Raw genomic sequence first — 25,209 nt, forward strand, 5'->3', positions numbered from 1 at the left:
CGGTTTGACTGTTGTTTCAACATTTGGAAAACTTCAGCCCGTAAAAATGTGTTTCCCGTTATTCAAGAACGCAAAGGAAAAAGGGTTTTTGTATCTTAACCTGATTTTATTGAACAATATAATGCCAAAACAAGAGGAATCGGTTTATGCGACAATTTAGTAGCCAATTACAGAATAAGAGTTCGTGGCAAAAACTGGTGGTGGGTAATATTTACTCATTCCACTGATGTATCCTTGACAAATCCATGGAAAATATCACAACTTTCTACTACTGCAAATAAAGACTCTCTTTTAGGTTTCAGACACGAGATTGCATTATTCCTTTTGCAAACTCCTGTTGAGAGTGGCGAGTCAACTAGAAATAGATCGGCAACAGGAAGAGATGGTGAAATTTTTATTCTAAAATCTGGGTGTAACAGAAGGCTTCGTTGTAAAGAATGCCATAACCAGACTTTTTTTTAATTCAAAGTATGTAATTAGCCTTTCATCATGATTGTAGTGAAGCTTTTCATGCTTGAATCATGCAACTGAAAATAATCTGTATTTGTAAAAGAAATATATTAGAAATTTCAACATTAAATTAATTACAAGTAAAGTGATTTATAGATTTATAAAACATCTTATAGCTAAGAAGTAATCCAGTGCTCCACTCAAAGAAAACTTCGTACAAGTACAATCATACTCACTTTAAATATCCATAATCTTATTCCGCTGACGTTGCGCGAACAAAACACCTCGATTTCTTCCACAGGTTTTCCACGGGAGCATTTTTCTTTATTTTCAGAGTAAATTTATGTTATAGATACTACATTAAATACTTCTAAGGATACATATTCTTCTAAGGGAAAAAATCATTCCCTGTAGTTCTGGCGGTTAATAAGTTAATGGTTAATCGGGTATGGTGTATATCTAATTTGGCAGATGGGAGATGCGTGATTCGAATCCGGGCGAAGGCGTAGTTGCTTTCTCTCTTTCTCATTTCAAAAGCTCTAAAAGGTCTCTACAACTTTAACATTAAGCTATAAATAAACGGAAACATATAACAATGTTCTAATGTCTGAAAAATATTTGGTCGCAATAGCGAATAGAATATTTGGTCGCAATAGCGAATAGAATATTCTGTGAAGAAGTTAGCAAACCTCCTAAAATTCACATAGTCACATAGTCTAATAATTATACGTACATATTCTTTTCCTTCTAACTTTTTAATTATTATCAAGTAAACTTTCGTTTTGAGCGCTTTTGGCTCTTTTAGGTTAGATTAAGTCAGATTATTTGAATATGATAAAGCATACGAAGGTTTTCTGCATACTGGTTAATTTGGGAGTCGGATTTTCGTTTCAAAATAAAAAAATGCAAATTATCAATCTCGCATTTGAATGGAAAATATCTTAGCATTAATATTTTCTTTAGTACGGTATAAGGAACCATAATGCTCCATTAATGAATCAAATAAACGTTCAAATAAACGGTTATTAACTTAATACACAGTAATTTGAAAAATTATATTCAGTTCAAAATCTTTATTCTGTTTTATAAATCAAAGCTCTAGAACTGCCTATAAATATTGTATACTTCATCAATTAATGCGCTGTATGTATTTGTATGAGGTGTATTTTCATATTATGTTGCACAAAGCTGGTATTTAACAATTTTAGAAAGCTTTACCAGGAATTAATTATCATGTTATTATCAAGCATGATATTCCTCATTTCAAATCAACTGTTTAGGATTTTGTTCCATTTCCGATTAACGAAATGTTATTTCGTTTTCAGACTAAGTATTTTCCTAAATTATAATCTCTAATTGAAGTACTATATCTTCCTATACAGAATAATTAAATTTTGGAAGAACACATCAAATTCCTCAGTAGGCTTTGAGATCCTGTTTTTAAATATGCCTCAGTTGTTGACACTTTTACTTATCCAACGTTCTGTGTTCCTTAAAGATCATTGAGGTAACTATGTGCAGAGCATATGCTCTAGGGCATAAATCAAATACCATGAAAGCTGGTCATTAAAATAATTAAATAAACGTGCCACTATGGAAAGCTCGTTTTCAAGAAGCAGGGAAATAAATCATTTCCTTAAAGCACGCTATGTTCGCATACTAATGGTCAATTAGTCTTTGAAAACTTCAGTAAAAAGTTCAAAAGCCTTAAAAGCAACTTAAATTTCCTCAGGATGCTGTGGACCTGGTTAAATGCTGTCATAAATAATTTACTGAGAAATGCTCGGAAATCCAGACCCTTAAGCCTTTCAAGAAACGTTATTATTACCGTCAGGAGCCTGTGTCTGTATTCATACTGTTCTTTTTTAGAATCTAGTTATTTGTAAGAGATTCAGGTCTTCATTTTCTTGGATTTTACAGGATTTTCCTGTTCATTTTGATTTTTCCGATACAAAGTAGCCTGAATTTCTCGACTACTTTATGCAGATAATTAGAGCACTGCTCGTTGTTTCATATATACTTAATCCCCCCATAGGAGGAATCCTGTTTTTTTAGTAACATCCTTAATCTTGGTCTCATACCAGAAATTCAGTTAAATTGTCTTTCCCTGGTATCCGGGATTCCCGTGCATTTTTATTAGGCTTTTATTCCCAGAAACTTGAATAATTTTCTGGATTTCTGATTTTTCGGGAACACTAAACTCCATTTTAATTACTTCTTAATGCAATGATATACAATAATGCCTGAAGAAGAAGAATGATAGTAAGTCATCGCAACTTTTGTAGTACCTAATGAAAAGCACACATTATTATTTTCTACTGACTATCAGACAGCTGACGAGACAATAGTATTTAAATACGAATTAAGAGCGTAAATTATGTTAATTACGCAGAAATTCTTTCTCATTCAGTTACTTTCTGTCAATACTAATTACATTTTCTGAATGTGACTGTCAGAAATCAAGAAACTTGAATTATTTGGAGTAAAATTATACTTTGTATAACCAACATTTCTTTGTTATGTTGAATTAAATATAGTCGGAAGTTAATATCATTGTGTGCCAGTTTAACTGCCAGTGATGTTTGGGTATTCTTTCTCGCTTCACTGCGAATTTTTGTACTATTTAATACTTTCTCTAAACTTAACAATTCCTCTCTCAGATTAAAAACTTAACACTGGAAGTACTTCATAAATCACATAGAATAATAGTCATTCATCTCAGGTTTAGTTTCTGGCAGTGAAACTGGAGGCCTAAAACGAGTTTTCGTAGTTTTATTCATGTGCATCATAAATATCAGACAATTTTCTTTAAAAGGTTCGTCACACAGGTTTCTGTCCCTTTAACAAACACCCATCGAATGCTTCAGAATGGTTAATTACCTATTAACTTTTATATTGCGGTGTATACACACTACATGAAAACTAAAACTATTTTATAATATGTTAAATATGATATAATATATAAATATGATTTATAATATGTTAAATACTAACTGAACGTTAATTCCTAAATGCGGATTTTATATCCACTCAGTGGAAATGGATATAAAATATCCACTTATCTACGTTCTTCCTACAGTGCAATAACGATTAACATAAGAAAGCTGTGGCTCTGGAAATTATGGGAGTACAATACCGAGCATATAAACATATTGGATACAACGCTTCATGAAGCCATAAAACATGTACAATGGTATGCAGTTCCAAATTCTATTATTAAATTAATGATGCTAAAGAAAGGCTTTTGAAATAACCTGAAAAATTTTGAAATTGCGGAAAATATCCGCAATAATAAAACATTCCTGAGGTTGCTTTCTTAATTTCAAAAGGGCAATCAAAATATTTTTAACTAAACAAATTCAGAACTTTTTCCTTTTGTATTTTTTTTTAACAAATTCCAAATATTTCTCATGTTCTAAACGCTTTTTTACAAACTATGTGTAAACGATGCTCAAGTCACATGTTAATCTTACAATAGCCATAATTTTATTTATATATTCAGTTTTAAGTATTCGCATAAACTAATGCATTCACTAAAATAACTGAATAATTAAGTGAAATTATCTTATTACCTTCCGTCATGCTCATGAACTCTATATACCATTACTTCTGGAAAAGAATGACGCGTCAAGAAACAATGAGAGTAAGAAAACGCAGCGTTCATTGACGTAAGAATTCATTTCAGTAGAAAAACTTTCGCATTTCAGTTGCCGCCTGTATTTGTAGCTAAATGAATCGACCGGGTTCGAAACCTGGTGAAGAAGCTGGTTTCAAACATTGTTTTCGTGGTTTTCCAGATTTCTAATTTGAATAATAACCAGTTTTCCCTTAGAGAATCTTCCGTGAAAGCATCTCTCCTTCCAGGCAGATAGCCATAAAGTACTTTGCGATAATCTAACAAATCCAGTCCATGTGACATAAAAAAATTAACTTCTTTACTGTACTTTATTGAAATATTCTAAACAGTCGCTCTGAGGGGTATAGTGATTAGCGATGCAGTCTGTCGTGTCTTTGTCCCCGGGCTCGAATTTTGGAGGAGACTTATGTGTCTGTAAGTGCATAGTCTTTGTGTGGCTAGGGAACACTTAAAATACTGGAAGTCAGAAAGTCCTCTCGAGAAGTTTGTTAGTAGAAGAGAGGTGAAAACCCTCTGATCCGTCCGTCAAAGTTTTCTTCTTCAAAATTGGGACGGAGCTTACCCTGTCTCATGCTGAAGTTCAGTCGTCTCCTGTGGTGCATCCTAGGCAACTTTCTTGGTGATGGTCTAAATGGCCAATGGATATTACTCCTTCCAAACGAAGGCATTAAGTAGCACATTTTCAGCCATTTGGAACAACTACAACATATTATAAACACAAATGTGCTATTCCTTCATGTGTGTTACAAAATGTTGCGATTTTCTAGTTCAGTTTCTTGTTATTTTGCAACCGAATAGTTTTACATTACGTAGCAGTATTTTTAGATTTTGGACCTTGTGTGCCTTCTCTGCCCCTCACAGTTTCTGAATATGTTCTAGAATAACCTGCGAATTTCTTCATCTGAGGAGTTGTATCAGTAAAGTAGCTCTTCCTTCTTTTTAGTCCAAAGTGGCAATTTGCCCAGAAGGACTGTTAATTTCGTTTTGGCATTTTGGGTTGTTGCCGCCAAATATTATCGCCCTGTATTATATTTAAAAAAATTTAAATAATGAAGAATCTGCATAAATGTATGTATGTTTCTCGCATTGTGATAAAACAGCGGTACCTAGACCCATCAAATTTTTAATAACGTAATCCTCCTGCGAATATGGGCATCTGGAAGGCCTAAATTTGAAATTTGGAATTTGTTTTATTACCGATTTCATATTTTGTAAACTTTAACGAATGTTTGATTAGCAAACTCAAGGATTTCAAAGCGAGTAATATTTTTTCTGTATAACGGAAGCGTTATACAGAAAAAATATTTGTATCTCCAGCGCGCGAGACTCTGTATCGGAAATTCTAAAGATACGCTCATTTTAAAATTATTTTGTGACATTGCGGTTGAACTGAATTTTATGGTTTAAGTGCAAAGAACATGATACTTAATAAATAAAGGTAACATACAAAATGTTAAAAAACGCCCCTTTGGACGTTATTTAAAATCTGAAACCTTTCGGATTTTTTTTCTCTAGAAGGGGGATGTTACAATTGATATCTTTCTTATTTTCAATTACTTCTTGAAATATGAAAAGCACATTTGGAATATTTAGAATATTAACAAAAGCTCCAAATGGTAATTTTCTTTCACAATTTATCGTCTTTCCTAAAGGACTATTTTATATGCTTTCATTTGATGAGGGATCAGTATCAAAGTTTCTTGCATTGCATCTTATCGTTCTTTTTTTTTTTATTTGTGGTAAAGCCATCTTGTTATATAACGAGGAAGTTTCAGGAGAGTCTTTTGTAAAGAGGACTAAAATATCGCGTTTATCCTTTTATTTAAAAATTTCTTTGTAATGTTCCTTGCCGATAAATACTTTCTCCTTGTTTCTGTTTTATTGTCATCACCTTGATTGGATTCCCTTTACGACTGTCTTCAAAATATACCTATCAGATGAATATTTTTTCTTATTAATTTATTCGTGAATTTGAAACTTCTGTACCAGTTATTGGTACGTAATATGTAACTTTTCTCAGGTATATCTTTGCATAATATTAAATAATGTGTTTTCTTTGTAAAGATGTTTTCCTGGGGAAAAGGTGAAAGCTTTTGGTACATCCAGATCCTCATCTAACAAGAAACGTAATCCAGCCTTGAACATTTTTTTTCTCTAGAACAGTGTGTATGAATATGCACTCATGTCCATAAATTAAGGATAATGCAAAATCAGGCAAAGGAAGCATTAGAAGCAAAACAAATTTGACTTATTTGTAAAGCTTCTTTATTAAACAAAAGGTAAAGAGAAAAAAAAGATGCTATATGTTTGATATTGTTAAAAAAATTAGCGATTTTTTCTCCCTGGAGCAAATTACAAAAAACACCTATTTACAAAAAACCAATATTACACGTTTGGTATGATTGTCAATAAATTGTATGTCTCCCAGACGATGTAACACAGTCCATACAACGCCTAGGCATGCTGAGTATCAAATAATCGATATGATCTTGGGGGATATTACACCACTTAAAGAGCAATGCTCTCCGAAGTTTCGGTAGACATGTAGGAGGAGGTTGACGGGCTGCAACTCGTCGGCTAAGCATGTCCCACACGTGCTCTACTGGATTCAAGTCCGGTGAGAATGCCGGCCAATCCATACGGGTGATATCCTCCGATTGAAGGCATTCGCTTACGATGTTTGCACAGTGAGGACGGGCGTTGTCATCCATAAACACAAATTGTGCGCTCATGGCGCCCCGAAACAAGCGTACATGTTGTTCCAGAATAACGTCCCAATAGATTTCCCTTGTCATGGTTCCAATTTGAACATGCAGGTCAGTTCTGGAACTTAGAATATTTCCACCCCAAACGAGTACTCCTGCACCACCGTAACGGTGTCGTTCAATCATGTTTTCTTGGTGGTAACGGGTACCTGGAGCTCTCCATATGAAAGTCCGGCGAGAATCGGATTGCAAGCTAAACCTGGACTCGTCGGAAAACATCACACAAGCCCACTGTTGCTGTGTCCACAATGCATGCTCTCTACTCCAGGCTAACCGCAGGCGACAGTGAGTTGCAGTAAGTGGAACGCATCTGACATGTCTAGGAGCATATAGACCAATCTGCCCTAAGCGTCTGTACACGGTCTTACTTGTAATTGTCGTACCAGTGGCTGAAGAGAGCTGACGAGACAGATCTGAGGATATGCTCCGCCTGTTTCTTTTGGCAGTAACTACCAAATACCGGTCCTCATTTGGCGTTATAACTCTGGAGCGACTTGTGCTCTAACGTCTACTCACATTACCATCATCTTGGAATCGTTGCCAAAGCCTGGAAATGACACTCTGGGCAATTCCAAGTTCGTCTGATACTTCCAGTTGGGTACGCCCACATTCCAGACGGCTGATAATTCTACCACGTAAAAAATCATCCAAATGCGTCCTTTGTGTCATAACTATTCGGTTATTGCACTGAAATGCTTATAAAGCGCCTGCGAACAATTTTGCTTCTTTGCCTGTATTCCTTACATATCACTCTCCTACACTCTCGTCATTGTGACGTACCATCGGTGTCATCTGGTTACTTCCTGAAATTTGCATATGATTCTTGAAGATGTGTGTAGTGATTTTACAGGTGATATATTTATTTTAGAGTTCGATTTCCGCGTGACTTCGAATTATTCTTAATTTATGGGCATGAGTGCATATTCAGGTGGAGACACATAGCAGCAAAATCATTAGCTGCTAATACTCTATGGATGGAATCAAAACTGCATATATACCAAAAATGTTCAATATGCAGTTTTTAATTCTCAGTGGCGAACCTTCTGGCAAATATGATCGTCAACAGTGAACTTTCTACGAAACTTTAAAATTTCCTGAAATCTTCAAAGTAACCCTGCATCGCCAAATAGAGTTAGATTTTTTTATTTTCAGTCTCCCGTTCAGTCAGTTTTTTAAATATTTTGCACTTCTAAATGAGCAAAACATTTGGCATTTTTTGGCATTTTCAATAATTTCAATGTTTTAATGAAAAGGCTTTCTGAGGTTTTCAATAAAACTGCAGTTTACACTTACTTGAACTTTCAAATGATTTGGGGGAAGGCAGCAGCTGATTCTGTGCACTCAAAATGAAGACTATTAATTTTAAATTATCTACTAAATTGCAGTAAATGAAACAAAAATAAACATGCAAAAAATAAATTTAGATTTTAGTTACCAAAGGTAAATATCTTTTCAAGTTCTGCTGCGCTTTAAGAGTTCTTTCCTTCCGATAACATGAGGTAAAAAAATTATCTGCACAAATTTTCGTCTTGTGAAACATTCCATTAACTCATTTGAAGTTAATTATAATAAAAAATTTTTACGCTTTATTTATGTTATATTTTGCGTATTTACTTAACAAAAAATTATTGTCATAATTTTTTAAATATTTCTTGCTTTGGAAGCAAAGTCTGAAAATTTAAGTAGACTTTGGGTTAGACTTTTAATTCTAAACTATCTCTTTATTTGGAATTATAACTACATACGTATGGATGTTGCTTCAAGATTTACACAAAACATTAGAAATTAACAGACTTTACCTGAGATTATATTTGGTTTCTGATATTTTAAAAGACTGTGACACTTCAAGGGAAAATGCAGTTGACGTATTTAATAAGAGAAACAGTCACCTCATCGAATGAAGAGATTGGCTCTGAAAATGATTCAAATAACACAGTGAAAAGAAAATTCACAAATCCTTCATCAACTAATGAATCTGAAAGTAAAAAAAGGCCTCTGTCACATTTACGGAATTATAAGGAAAAGAACGGGAAAATTATGGCTTACTATAAGACGTGAAAAACCCTAAAAGCTAACGTTAGGGAGGGTGCATCCAAATACATATAGGGAGGGAAGAAATTTACAGCATTTTTATTATTTGAAGAAAAAGCTCCAAATTCTGAGGACGATTGAAAAACTTTAAAAGAGAATGAGGATTTTAAGTAAAACTTATTTGCATTCATGTTACCCATGGGTGAAACCATGAAAACTCTTAAGAAGCCAATCTGTTCACCATTACTTGAATATACTCGCTGATCTACTGGATTCAGCTGGTTTACATCTCGGCCGCCGGTGGCTTTATATTTTTTAAACTTGTAAATCAGTTTAGGTACCTAATTGCAGCTAGTATAATACTGATTGCTGATTTGATCATTTTTAACTGCGTCTCATTTATGCTATAAATTCAATCCGTAATCAGTGTATTTATTATCATGCAACAGCGTTTATAGAGCGTTAAAATGACTTTAATACTATAAGACATCTTTCCATAGAAAAATCATTTCCAGAATTTCTTGTATTCTGACCTAATTTTCTCAAAAACTGAATTTCCGCCAGTTTAATTTAACCTTTCATTTTAAGTTACTGTGTATTTTCTTTTTTATTTGAAAACATACAGACTCCCCGTGCACCACAGATGTACAATACGGGGCTTACAGAAGTAAGTCAACTAAAACAGTAAAAGTTGAACACATAAATAAAACGAATAAAAGCAGAGAGCAGCAGTCTGGACTTCACGAAAACAGATAATTTAACTGGCTAAGTCACTCCGAACATTTTCAAATCGTTCTGCAATAGAAACAGCTAGGGCCATCAAATGTAGAGCATGAAAAAATAAAATGTCCCACATGCTGAGGTACTCTTTTTGAACTTTCACATAAATTGTTTGATCTTAGATTAAAACTAAACAGGTAACTTGTAAATTTACAATGACCAGATAAAAACTGAGAAACTTTAAAATTAATAGAAAGGAAAGACTCGGAATGCGGTCTATGGTAAACAGAAGGAAAGAATTTTTTGGTGACCTCAGCATTACAAGATGAAATATATGCCTCATTCCACTTAGCTAAAAACTTCTTATAATGAAAGGACTTCCAATAGCTCTTTGGAATGCTAATGTTGATATCAATGGGTAAATTTAAAGTATCTTTAGCTAAGAAATCAGCTATTTCATTTCCATAGAAACTGTCATGAGCACGCATATAAGCAAAGCGGATATCAATTCTTCTATTTCTAAGCGAATTGACAGTTAATAGGGTTTCGATAACTAATTTGTCGCAGCTGGTAATACTGTTCAAAGGGTGAAGAGAAGAAAGAGAATCAGAACAAATAAGGTACCTTGAGGTACCTGTCCCATTATCCTTGACCCATTTGACGACAAGATAAATATACAGAAGTTCTGCTTGAGAAACTGTGAATTCATTCCGTATACAGTATCTAAAATAACAAACTTCGGAATGGCTTTTAAAAAGAACAAATGCAAGGCCAACCTTATTTTTCATCTTGCTGCCATCTATAAAGAAAACCATATGAAAACTCATTTCAGTAGTCTCTTTATAATCGCAGAAATTTATGGGCTTTAAAGTAGCTGGATGAGGAAGATCAGGGAAGGGAACAATTCCATTTTTGCTGTCTTCCAAAGTATCAGTTGCCAATGACTCGAAAATATTATTCTTATATTCAATTTCAAAATCAATAGACGGAGCTCCTGCAAGAACATAAGTAGCCTCATAGCTTAAGGTTTTATAACCACTAATAATACGAAGAATTCTCCGTTGAATCTTTCTCAAATTTCTTTTGTTAACCTCCTTTGCAAGAACATGTCCCCAAGCACAACAGCCGTACGAAATGAAAGGCACAATACACTGCTTATACATCCGTTTCTTAACATCGGAGTTTACTCCAAAAGTATTTTTGGCGATTCGGTGAAAGCCATTAATTGTTTTTCACATTTAGCAGAGAGGAATTCAGTGTGCTTTTTCCATATTAATTTTTGGTCAAGAATGACACCAAGATACATTTTCTACAAATTCCAACGGAGAATCATTGAGTATCAAAGGAGCAGTACTTTTTCATCAAAATTTCTGGGGAAAATCATAACTTTACTTTTTGAGAGATTGAAAGTGAGTTTATGAGAAGTAGCCCAGTTGGAGATAAAATCTAGCACTTCTTGTACTCTCAAAAGAATGTTATCCAAAGTATTTCCTTGGAAAATTAAAAGTAAGTTGTCTTCAAATGCAATTTTTAAACAACCGTCGAGATGACTTAAAAGATCATTTATTATTATGTTCCAAAGAGTAGGTCCGGACACACAGCCTTGAGGGCAGCCTTTTTCTAAAGAAGAAATCTTAGCTTCGGTGCCAAGTTGAAGCTCAGCGGTCCTCCCGATCAAGAAGTTTTCAAGCAGGTTATAGATATTATACGGTATACCAGCATCTTTTAGAATTTTTAATATAGATGGCCACCAAGCATTATCAAAAGCCCCTTTGAAAGCCACGAGAATTAAAACTGTTGTAAACCTCATTTTCTTTCCATACTGCAACATATTACAAACGAATAATGGCATCTTCAGCAGACTTCCGAGGAGTAAACCCGAACTGAGAGTCATTATAAAAACATTTCTCTCTCAAATACCAATTTATTCTGCTAATGAAGAGAGTTTCAAGACATTTTCCTAAAGTAGACAAAAGACTAATGCATCTAATATTATCAAGATAAGGAGTTCTTGTATGTATTGACAGCCAAAATATATATTTTCGTTTTTTACCCGTAAATGTATATTTTGTGGCGTGACTCGATCAGCTTGGCATCTTTCCAAACTTTCAAAACTGAATTATGAAAATTGGTAAAAACCTCTCAAGTTTAAAACATCGTCGTAGAAAGCATTGCAATGAAAGATAAAGCACTTACGAGTCATCGCATAATGATAACATCTCAGACGTGTTTTCAGGCTTTGAAAATTTTAAATACATGGTCGCATAATGATTTCCGAGTGCAGAAAGGAATGAGGAATATTTCTACCTCTATATTTCATATTTTTAAGTTAACTAATAAATTTTACTGAAAACACAAGAAGGAAATTTAAGCATTCAAAACTGAAAATGAATAGAAAATTAATGCTACAAATAACAGTTAATGAAATTTAACTTATGTAGTTAACTATTAAAGGTCATTATTTAATTGATCTATTTTATAAAGTTGGATCAGTAATCTCCTATATAAAGTTGGATTATTAGTAGTCGCTTTTATAAAAATGGATTGGTTGTGCGAACATGCATTTAAAACTATTCAAGTCTGAAATCACACGTTTGCGATGACTGGTAGAAGACTGGTAGAATTAGAAATGTTGATTTTCAGTCAGAACATTCCACGTCATTGGAAATTTCGATTTTCTTAAAACTCTTTTCACTTAATTGTGGGTTAAATTAATATCTATGTATCCATTATTCATTCATATTTTACCGTTATATTTACTGAATGCAGTTTTTCAGCTGCTAGTCGATTGCTCGCTATAATATTTGATAGGCCACTATCCACTGCTGATCCCAAGCAGATTAAAAATCTAAGCTAATCTTCCGTTAGCATTTTTATGAACACTTTGTATAATTAATATTAGTTAAATATCTACAAAAATATTTGATAAAAGTCCGCAGGAATGTTCATTTAATTTTACCCAAATAAATGTACAAAATATCAAACAGAAGTAACAAAATATGCGCATATGCAAGTTGGCATTTCATACTTCTTGCCATTTCCTCAATAATGTTTAATTATTATAAAGTTTAACTCAATTCTTCAAATGCTAACATTCTCAGATCATTAAAATGTTCATGAACCATTGACATTGGAAGCACATCCAGCTAGCAGTCGGAAAGTCTGGGTTTCGAATCCTCGTGAGGGCATTGCACATATTCCATTCTGCTTCGACCAATCCAAAGACTCTACAGTCACGCTTTGATTAAGTCTCCTCCTCCTCCTCCTCCTCCTCCTCCTCAGTCGCCTGTTAGGTGAGGAAGAGCGAAACACTTTTTTTAGTACGAGCCTTCGTGGTGTAATTTGAAAACACGTCCGGCTGGCAATCAGACGATGCGGACTTCGAAACCTCGCAAAGGTATTGCACATACACTGACTACCAATAAGTATTTGGACACCTGTGATAGAAAAGAAAAACTAACTTTATTCAAAATCAATAGTTGGTAGAGCCTCCACGAGAGGTAATTACAGCGTGGACCCTCCGGGGCATACTTTCCGCAAGTCTTTGTATGACAGCTAGTGGTATTTTCTTCCACTCGGCTTGGAGAAGACATAGAAGTTCCTTCACCGATTTTGCACGGGTAGTGCACACCTGAATTCGGCGATGCAACTCGTCCCAGAGGTTCTCGATAGAGTTCAGGTCTGGACTCTGGGCAGGCCAGTCCATTCGATGAACTCCATTGGCACCATACCAAGCTTTGGTTAACGTCGAAACATGACAACTGGCATTGTCGTCCTGAAAGTAACATGGGTCCAACCCGTAAAACAGCCATAACGTAGGAAGCACATTGTCATCCAAAATAGTGCAGTAGGCATCGGAGTTGAGCTTACCATGAATGGGAACCAAGGGTCCCAGCCCACACCCAGGAGAAACGCCACCAAACCATAATTCCACCTCCGCCGAACTTGACTATTGGCACAATGCATTCTGGCAGGAGACGTTTTCCAGGTAAACGCCAGACCCAGACCGTGCCATCGGAACGGTAAAGGGTGAACCTTGATTCGTCACTCCAAAGTACCCGTTTCCACTGATCTACGGTCCAATTTCGATGTACTTTGCACCACATTAACCGAGCAGCGCGGTTGGACTTTGTGATCAAAGGCTTATGGGCAGCAGCACGACCATGAAAACCAAGCAGATGTGCTTCCTTACGGATGTTATTCATTGAAACAATACTCCCGGATGCCTCTTGAAACTCCTCGCGGATGAGGGCCATCGGTTGGGTGCGGTTCTTCCGAATTTCTCTGGACAGCATTCGTCGGTCTCCATCTCCCAGTTTCGCTGGTCTACCGACTCGGGGCACATTCCGACAATCACCGCTCACCTTCCACTTCTTAATCACATAGGCCACTGTCGATATTGGGTACTTCAGATCGCTAGATATGTCCCTTAAGGATCGGCCACATTTGTGATACCCGATAATTATACCTTTCTCGAAATCAGAGAGCTCCGAACTGCGAGGCATCTTGCATGCGACTAAAGCAGATGCTGTTTCCTACACGATATATACCGGCGGAGTCCGTGACGTACCTTAGGACCGCAGATATCGTCACTTGCATAGGTGTCCAAATACTTATTAGTAGTCAGTGTATTTCATGTGTTCTTGGTTCGAGCAATTTAATGACTCCACATACTTAGTAAACCAAAACCATCAATATTATTAAAACTTTTGCTTCGTTTACTAATCTCAAAGCAAGCATCTATATGAAAACGAAATTTTACAACTTTTTTCTTCAGTCATTTCTCTAAATTCTTAAAGAAGTTGAAATACATATTTTCATTCACTTAGATCTCCAAATCTTCCTGAATGGAATTTAAGGCTAAATCAACAATTATTCTAATAACATTAATAACAAAGAATCATATTAAAATTTTTATTCCACAAAATTGCTTTCATTTTACAATTTTTTATGGTTTGAACAATTTTGTGTATCTTTTATATTCTTTTCCAATTGTGATAGTGGTTGTTATAAAAACTGAAACACCAGTACTGAATTGGTCCATTTGTTTTCCTTTAACCCTTTGACGCGCGGTAGTCGCGCCCTGAAACCACCAATTTTCGAATTTTTTTCTCCTCTTTCTTCGGAAATTTATGAGTGAAAATAAATTGATGACTGATCTTTGATCTCTAAATAACACAAAATGACACAGAATCATACATGTTTTAGGTCTTAGTACTTCAAATCGGATGCCTTTTAAAATTCGTTTTCAATGAGACAAAATAACTTACTTTTATTAATATAAACAACTTTAAATTTCAAAAGTTATTCATCGCACAACATGATTTCTACCATAAACAATAAAAAATAGCAATAATTAAACTACATATATAAAAAAACCCTCTATATGTATGGCATTTGCTTTGTGGTTTCAGGGCGCGACCACTGCCCCACTAGAGCATTGTGTGGTCGCGCCTTGAAACCACTGCTCTTTACAATGGCGTTTGCTTGCTTCTCAAATAGGAATGTTTATTTTTACCCGGATATAGCTAAGGGGTTTTGAAATCACAGAGTTATTTTATTACTAAACAATACACGGACTTGCCCAGTAAAAAGGTCTTTCTTTTCCAGAGACTTTTCTCTGACCTCAACACACTTGCTCCCCAAGCTAGTATTGTAATTTTATAAATTATTTCTTGTGGTTTAAATTTAATGTAAATATAATTTGCTGTAATTAAAAATAGAAATCGCGTAAAGTTTTATTTAAATTAAAAATATTTTCTGAATATTTTGAGACGAAATACGAATAAAATAAGTATGAATGGGAAACGAATGATCCGTACCAAAGCCAAAAAGACCAAGCCCTCCCCCTCATTGACATAAAAAAACCACAAATGTCAGGTGCCAGATGAAAAGAAATTAAATAACGCTGGACATAAACCGAGGAAATTTAGATCCAATCAGTGTACATTTTGTAGCACAAGGAAGAAACATCATGGAAGATACATGTGCGAAACATGCAATGTGGGTCTATGCATGTACTAAAAAGACAAAACATACTTTGAACAGTGTCACAAAAAATATTTGTTTAAAATTTAAAAAAAAAACAAACACTGAGTCTTTTTTTTATCCTTATTTTACTGAGTTTTTTAAATCCATGTAGCCAAAGTCCTTATTATGTAGATACTTATACTTTCACTCCTATAGAAAAATTACATAAATGTTTATTTTTAAATTTTTTCTGACTATTTAGTTTATAAAATAATCTAAAATATATATATTATGCAATTCTTACATGCATTTGTTTTAAAAAATTCGTAAATTTCGTCATTTATTGGAAACGCGCACGGAAAAAGGTAAGTTTGTTTTTCCTACTACCTAGGTAAGTTTCAAAGTCCTAGATGCGCGGTGGTTTCACGGTGCGACCACCACCCACAAAACAATGGGCAAGAGTAGATTTTTTTAATTCATATATTATTTGTCTCTAGGATCATAATATTAAATTTCTAGAGCTTTTAGTTATAAAAATAATATCGCGCGCGTCAAAGGATTAACAGACATGGCTTGTAACAAAAGTAAAACACACCACTGATTTCATACAATGGACCAATATTATCTCACTCTGATTGTTGATATAATATTTTAATTTTACGGTTATGACTTTTACTTAACTTTTATATTTAATTTCATTGTGAACAGGCACTTAAAGTACACAGCACTGTTTATTAACAATACCATTTTCATTATATCGTACCGATATTATATTAAATTACATTTTAATTTTATTCCATAAAGTGCCCTATTAGCCGCCTATGTGGAAATACGCATTGCGTACCTATGAGAGACATTCCTAGTTGCATTTTATTTTTAGGTTCCATTTTGTTTTTATTGCAAGGTTTAACTGAAACTTCAAGTGGTAAAATTTAAGTTAAACTTCCGAGAATTACAGCCACATACTTTCTTCAGTAAAATCTTCACGTCTACATTTGAATGTAAGGTTCTATTTTCCATGCGAAAAATTTTAGTTTCAAAAATATCTTACGAAAAGAAGAGTGATAAGAAAAACGCGCGAAAATGCCCTAATTTTCACCTTAGAGTCCGTTTTTTATGTTCCACTTATAGTTTATTTATTTAATTATCTAAATTTTGGATGCTGTAAAAAGAAGTACGAATAAAGAAACGCGTACGTACAATTTCTTTGTTCTAACCATGTCTGTGTTCTTCAATCAGACTTTTCTTGAATTTAGTGCACTTTTTCTTCATCAAACTGTTAACCTTGTTAATTCTTTTTTGCTGCATCTGCCGGAAATTTGCCTTTACAAAGCAAAAACGTTGTGAAGTCAAAAAAACAAAGCTATGGAAATTTCAGAATCTTTCTACAAAATATCCATTACGAAAAGATATATTGAATGGTAATTAAAAATTTTAAATTCTCCATGAAAATCAAATGGGTTCTATAAAACATTGCTGTTTCTTTTGCGAATGGAGCAACAAGGATAGAAAAATCATTATATCCAAGGCGAGGATCTGTCCAGGAAAGACAAAGCGACAAAGCACCTGCGTAGATCCTGGGGGGGGGGGGATATCGCCTCAGCTAAAAATTAACTTAACTTTTTATACTTGAGAAAGGCCAAACAGTGGCTGAGAGGTGAAGTCTTTGGGTACGATTTCAGGTAAACGAGTTGGTTGCATAAGCATTTTCATGGTTTTCTTGACATGCAACATAGATTCAAAACAGTTCCTCTGTAGAGACATTAGATTATTTCGGAAGCAGGAGAGATGAAAACTGAGCAATGCCCTCGCCGGAACTCGAACCACGGACCTCTCGAATACGCGTCGAGCGTGCTGACTACTACACCACGAAGGCATGCTAAGAAAGCAGGAGAAATATCTTGTACACTCCCCCTTTTAAGGGGCGACTAGGGTTTTAGGGGACTCAGTTGCCAAATCCTGGTGGTGAAGAATCGTCATTCACCATCTTTTAGTTCGAGCGCCAATGTGGAGACATTATGTTATTTCGGAAGCACGAGAGATGAAAAATGAGCAATGCCCTCGCCGGACTCGAACCACTGACCTCTCGAATACGCGTCGAGCGTGCTGGCCACTCTACATGCCACGAAGGCATGCTAAGAAGGCGGGTGAAATACCTTAAACCCCTTAGAAAGTTCTTCACGAAGGCATCCCTTCCATTAAACAGACAGCTCTTGCGTGCTTTGTCATAATCAAATAAACAAGCCATATTGAAGAAACGAATTTCCTAACCCAAGAAACAGTAAAATGAAACAAGCTGTATTTGTAGCCCTGGAAACTAATATATTGTTACCAGGGCCGGCGATAGGCATTTGTTGCACGATGCAATCTCTGATGGTCTTAATTCTGCTACCTGGTGCCTCCCAAAATTTCAATAATTTTGCCGCAGATATGCATCGGCCCAAGTTCTAAAAACTTTGCTATCTCTAAATTTGCACGTCTGTGCTTCTCTAAATTCTAAAATTCTTGTCGCCTCTAAAATCTAACGCCTAGTGCAACCGAACCGGTTACACCGCCTCTGACTCCGGGCCTGATTATTGTTAATTAAAACTTAAATCAGTAGCTGGAGCCAGTTAAAAACTACATGACGAATTTTTAAGAATTATCGTAAAAATTTTCTAGGGAAATTTAAACGAATGAAGAATGATGGGTGACATTTTGAATTCATATAAAGTCATGAGATATAACATGTCTTTAAAATATCATCTTTTGTATTCCTACCTAGATATCTTCCCTGCTAATCTTGGAACACAGCGCGGTTAGCATGAGTGGACTTTTATCTAGGCAATTTTTGTATTAAAAAGCGATACCTAAGCTCTTAAATTCCCAGTTATATTACCTAGCTTCTCTCGGATCCATAAAGGAACAACAGTAGTTGCTGGAACCAAGCAGAAACTCCTTCACTTACACTTTTTGAATGATTTTTATTCTCAGTGGCCATATAAAAATACATGCACTCATATCAAAACTATGTGTCACGAAAAATCTTGCATCATATGATACAAGATTTACTGTTACTATTTTGAATTTTGCAAAAGAGATGCGCCTTATCGAGAAAAGAATATAGAAAAGCTTGTTGACACTTCCCTTGGGAAAGAACATGTACATTCATCTCCAACATTTCCAAAGCTTGAACCCAGATATCAAAATCTCAGCACTTCGTGAGGTCAAGTTATCGGATTATGTTACTCAGGTCGTGTTGGTTGGAGTACTGAACTTTAGATATCTCACATCTTATCAGAAACTTCCACCAAGTATTTTTTTTTCCCTTAATCTTTATAAATTCTCAGCAGACATAGCAAAATAAGTGAATTAGATATCTTACAACTTCCTGATGGCATGTTTCTCATAACACAATTGCTGCTATCGTAGGCTACGTGTAATGAACTAAACTAGCAGGATAGTCACATGATCTCGTATAAATTTTGTATGTTATTTTCTTCCCTGTTAATAAAGTATTCTGCTTTAAAAATTTTATAAGTCTTTGTATGATTTACATTAACATATCTCTTTTTTCCAGATATGACATAACAATTTTAATATTTTCAGTTTTTCTTATGAAGGGCTCAGTATGTCAGTATTTTCAGTGGCATATTCATCGGATTTTATTTTAATCTCAGATTTTCATAACACCTTCTTATAGTTTAATTTTGCATTTTTCCGTCCTATTAATTGTCCGAGCTTATGTTAATTTCTGTTGAACTATTTTTACGACTTTTCAAGACCTAATTATTTTTACACAGCCTTACCAAAGTTAACGGAAAACAGGTTTTAGACCATAATTGTTACGATAAGGTATAACACTTAGCTCAAGTACAGATAACACAATCTTATTTCTAAAAGCTACAAACTGTTGCTTTTGAAAAAATTTCATGAGGAATGAAAAGCATTTTGTATAAATAAAGGACGAAAAAATTACTTCCAATAGAGAGTTTGTCCACTTCTGTCGTGAACACAAACTTGGAATCTGCTCTCCATGCAAAAGAATCAAGTTACCAAACACTTCAGTCCGGAGAAGCACAAGCATGTCTCCCTCTTTTTTCAGTTTATTTAATGATCTTGGAAGGGGGCCATGCTAGCAACATGTCTTTGTAGGTGGTTTTTCATAAGTCATAAACTGAATTCATGTATGCTGATCGTGTCGCTAGACCCATTCGCTGAATATTCCACTTGCTTACAGTTACTCTATGCGACCATTAAAATTATTATTGACCATTAAAATGATTAAATTATTTACGGCGGTAGCAAATGATTCTATAAAATGCTGATTAAGAACTTCGTCCCAGTACTCATAGCAAAAGTTTCAAACAGAAGGAGCCTTGCTTCTTTACCTAATGAAGCAGACTTTCACACACTGTTGAAGGGGCATGGCGCAGTGAGTTTGTTCCATTATAAAGTATATGTTGGTAGCCAGATCGGGGTGCTTTAGAAATGTAGTCGGCAGTAAAAAATAATATATCTGTTTACGCTTGAAGCACATAGTTATCTTCCTGTAGGTATAAAATTATTGGCAGCAAGCTGAGAAGCAGTTCCAGAACATTGTCTGCCTTATAATGTTTAGTTAGCAGGTATAAGAAGGTGATGTAACCACATAACTACCTAACTTGCTCTTTTTGTAACAGAAGACTCACTTAGGAATTAATTCCATAATTATAGCATTTTGAGAACAGTATAACTAATATTTAATTTTCTTGCTGTTTCATCCTGCAACAGGCATTTTTCCATCCGGCAAACTGCCATCATAGTGAATTTGGTAGATAATTCTTTTGATACACTGAGCACAATATTTCAAATGCAGTTTCAATATGTGCTCATTTTTTTTCCAAAATCAAAGTATATATGCTCAGCATTATCAGCAGGTCCACTGCTCTAAAAATAAGATATTTGTTTTAAAACAGTAGTGCTAGCTTCCAGTTAAATATTTTTCTTCCAGTTTTACCTTACTGTTAACTATATTTTATGTTATAATATTTTTTATTCTGTAGAGGGAAGCGTATTTTCCTCTTGTTGTACAGAAGTACGTAAACAGAGTACAATGGTACCTTAGCTTGCAGGCATAATTTATTTCAGAAATCTCCTCACAATCCAAAGCAGACATATATCTAAGCGAACCACCCCTAAAGAAATAATGGAAAGTCAGAGGATTCATTCCGCAAGCCAAAATATTCATAAAAAATAATTAATACAAAATATAAAATAAAAATACTTAAAAACAAATTAATCTGCGTTTTACCATTGAAAAAAAATCACGGCTAACTAACGGAAAGCTGCTATCTGTTAACTCACTTGAATCTTTTTCTTCCTGCCACTTTAACGAACCTAATGACAGTTGCTTTTGCCTCCTTTTCAGGATTTCATAGAAATGTGATATTGCATTGTTGTTAAATACACTCATGTCCATAAATTAAGGATAATGCAAAATCAGGCAAAGGAAGAGTTAGAAGCAAAACAAATTTGACTTATTTGTAAAGCTTATTTATTAAACAAAAGGTAAAGAGCAAAAAACGATGCTATATGTTTGATATTATTAAAAAAAATTAGCGATTTTTTCTCCCGGGAGCAAATTACAAAAAATCCCTATTTACAAAAAACCAATATTACATGGTTGGTATGCTTGTTAGTACATTGTATGTCTCCCAGACGATGCAATACAGTCCGTACAACGCCTAGGCATGCTGAATATCAAATTATCGATCTGATCTTGGGGGATATTACACCACTCAAAAAGCAATGCTCTCCGAAGTTCCGGTAAGACATGTAGGAGGAGGTTGACGGGCTGCAACTCGTCGGCCAAGTATGTCCCACACGTGCTCTACTGGATTCAAGTCCGGTGAGAATGCTGGCCAGTCCACACGGGTGATATCCTCCGATTGAAGGCATTCGCTTACGATGTTTGCACGGTGAGGACGGGAGTTGTCATCCATAAACACAAATTGTGCGTCCATGGCGCCCCGAAACAAACGAAAATGTTGTTCTAGAATGACGTCCCAATAGATTTGGCTTGTCATGGTTCCAATTTGAACATGCAGGTCAGTTCTGGAACCCAGGATAATTCCACCCCAAAGGAGCACTCCTGCACCACCGTAACGGTGTCGATAAATGATGTTTTCTTGGTGGTAACGGGTACCTGGAGCTCTCCATATGAAAGTCTAGCGAGAATCAGACTGTAAGTTAAACCTGGACTCGTCGGAAAACATCACACTAGCCCACTGTTGCGGTGTCCACAATGCATGCTCTCTACTCCAGGCTAACCGCAGGCGACAGTGAGTTGCAGTAAGTGGAACGCATCTGACAGGTCTATGAGCATAGAGACCAATTTGCCGAAGCGTCTGTACACGGTCTGGCTTGAAATTGCCGTACCAGTGGCTGAAGAGTGCTGACGAGACAGGTCTGAGTCTGTGCTCCGCCTGTTTTTTTTTTTTTTTTTTTTTTTTTTGGCAGTAACTGCCAAATACCGGTCCTCATTCGGCGTTGTAACTCTGGTGCCACCTGTGCCGTAACGTTTACTCACATTACCATCACCTTGGAATCGTTGCCAAAGCCTGGAGAGGACACTCTGGGCAATTACACGTTCGTCTGATACTTCCAGTTGGGTACGCCCACGTTCCAGACGGCTGATAATTCTACCACGTAAAAAATCATCCAAATGCATCCTTTGTGTCATAACTATTCGGTTATTGCACTGAAATGCTTATAAAGCGCCTGCGAACAATTTTACTTCTTTGCCTGTATTCCTTATATATCACTCTCTTACACTCTCGTCATTGTGACGTACCATCGGTGTCATCTGGTTACTTCCTGAAACTTGCATATGATTCTTGAAGATGTGTGTAGTGATTTTACAGGTGATATATTTATTTTAGAGTTCGATTTCCGCGTGACTCCGAATTATCCTTAATTTATGGACATGAGTGTAAATTCACCGTTCGCATGGCTATAGTTTTATTCAGGTCGTGCTTTTCTACAAAATTCTGCAGTTTCCACGTTTTATACAACTACCTAACCTAATTTGAAGTTATAGATGCCTCCATCTTTTTCTCTTCCTCTCAGACTAGACCTCTTCCACAACCTCTTGCGTTTACTGGTGTGGCAGATCCATCCGTTCTTCGGTTAATCAGTCATAAAATGGTCAGATTCTGACCATTTTGTGGATTGGATGAACGTGGTGGACATGATCAATTTCTGACCATGTTTCCTCCACCAACTCTTGAATATCATCGACAATGAACAACAAATGTCTTACGAACGTAAAATGGGGAACGCATAGCTTATGAGATACAAAACAAGGAACATAAATAACAAATTAACTAAGAGGACTAACTAAAGAATTCCTTTTGTTTACGGGGAAGGCTATAACTGCCTGCCCCGTAAACAAAAGGAAGAATCGTGGAATTCAGCACAGAAACTATTATCCGACAGGATTCCATGATGCTATGATAAAGAGACGGCGTATACAGTTTATCAGTAAATGTGAATTTGACGTTGGTACTGTAGTACGTTGCCAAACTATGGGTGCAACATGCACAACCTTCCTTATGTAAGACATTATAAAGAGAATAAGAAACGATTACAGATGTATACAGATGTTACAGTTAGTGCTCGAAATGCGACCTGTCACCAATAACATAAGCGGCATATTGTCATCTTAAAGCAGGACGAACACGTTCCAAGACACCTTGAGTATTGCGGATCCGTTGGGCAACTTCCTCAACATGCTGCCGAAATTCGTGACGAAAAAAATATAATGATAGCAAATACTTAAAACCGCCGAGTTCGTCCCAGGAGACTCAGTGATAAGAGAATGAGGACAGGCGTAACTCTTCTACATTTTATGCTTATTATTAATCTTCAGCATCTCATAACTCTTAAATTACGCATTTCTGAATCTTATGAATTTTGTTTCGAGTATCATTTAATTCGATGTTCGTACAAATATGTTACACATATACCAATGTTGTATAACATGTATAATAGTAAGTAATATGTGTATTTTTACATATACAGATTTCTTTCCAGGCGAGAAATCATGGCTTTACAAGCAGAAAATTACAGCTTGGAGCGCCAGTTATTCAGCTACCAGAAATCAATTTCTGTTGTGAATTCAAGAGGGCAAATTTTAGATGATATTCCAGATGAAGAAGATGCCTTCTTTCCAGGTGAGCGGAAAGCTCCACCTCAGCCCGACACCAAATATATAGAAAGTCCAGAACGCAGCTCTCTATGAAGTGCCTAAGCGAAATCATTGCTGATGCAAATCGATTTTAGAAACAACTTTAAGCAATTTTCATTCCCTTTGAGATAATATTTATGTTGATATATAACATACATATATTTCTTGTGTGTAAATCCGCGCCAGCATTTTCGAAGCATTGACCTAACATTTTTGGTATCCACTGTGTGTTTACCATAAATCACTGCTTACTCCAGATATTCTTCCTGAAATTTCAATAAATTCCTATTTCCCTATACCGAGTGGCAGAATTTTTTTAAAAAATTAGACACAATATTTAAATAGCAATAATAACTTACATCCAAAAATTAATGTTTAATTAAAATTAACTGCATTACTCTAAAATTGAGAGTAATATTTCTGTGCGCAAATGCCTTTAAAGATCAAACCATCAAGCTTTATATTCCGCTTACTTCATATAATATTCTTTATAATTCTAAAAAGAATGACAAGCACATTACAGACTATCTAACATCGTGTGAATAATGATTAAAGAAGTTTTCATGTTACAACACAACAGGGACTTTTGTAGAAAGATTTCGAAGTCGTTCTGGCTACATTACACCTATTGAAACTCCTTTAACGTACTGCTTAGAAAGCGAATACCAGACAAAATTAAAAGCATTCAGTATTTCAGAGAAAACCACATAGAAGAGATGTCACACCAGCTACAGAAATAACTCAAATTTAAATGAATTATTTTCCAAATTTTCTCAAGTATTAGAAGTCGGTAACTGTTTAGCACTAACTAAATTTCACAATGAATATGAACAGCAAAAACGCAAATTACTTTTTATTGCGTATAAATTTTCCTTTATAAATATATCTAATATTTTAAAACTACTTAGATTTAAGAATTTTCATGCAAAAGAAACAAGCATAAATAATAAGGCATGAACTCTTCCTTCAGAAAGAAAACCATTGCAAATATTAACTGTTTACAGGCTTTATGAACACATGCCCAAACTCAATAACTTTCCTTTTTCTCTATGTGAAAGAAATATAAAAAAGCTTTTAGTATTTATTTTAAGTTCATAAAATAATTTATGAACTAAAAGGAAGAAAATAATGTATCATACAATTTCATAGGAATGCGAGTTTAAACAATTTTCTTTACAAAATTTACAATTTTATAAAGACCACATTCTGTACAGAATTACAAATAATAGATGTGTGAGGCACTCTTCATAAATTTATAAAAATAATGGCTTATACTTTTGCCAATACAATTAATTATTAGATTTCGTTTTTCACGCTCCCACACTTTTATTATTCATGATATAAAACTGTAGATAAATTCTGTGAAGAGAATTATTTAATCTACTGTTACCATTAAATTATGATAAATTGTTTTACTTTTAGTTCAG

General features: G+C 35.1%; 1 protein-coding gene across 1 annotated transcript in view; it reads left to right on the forward strand.

Annotated features, from left to right (window-relative positions):
• LOC118184027 (uncharacterized) overlaps positions 1-24,080 on the forward strand; it is a 145,331-nt gene extending 121,251 nt beyond the window's left edge. The window contains exon 6 of the mRNA XM_035353658.2: positions 23,629-24,080. Within this exon, the coding sequence (XP_035209549.1) occupies positions 23,629-23,836 (208 nt within the window). The 3' untranslated portion in view covers positions 23,837-24,080. The remainder of the gene's footprint in view (positions 1-23,628) is intronic.
• Positions 24,081-25,209: the final 1,129 nt, after the last annotated feature.

This window comes from Stegodyphus dumicola, chromosome X2 (genome assembly GCF_044657685.1).
Source record: "Stegodyphus dumicola isolate Sdum_Otavi_A_Nest chromosome X2, ASM4465768v1".
Lineage (NCBI taxonomy): Eukaryota > Metazoa > Arthropoda > Arachnida > Araneae > Eresidae > Stegodyphus > Stegodyphus dumicola.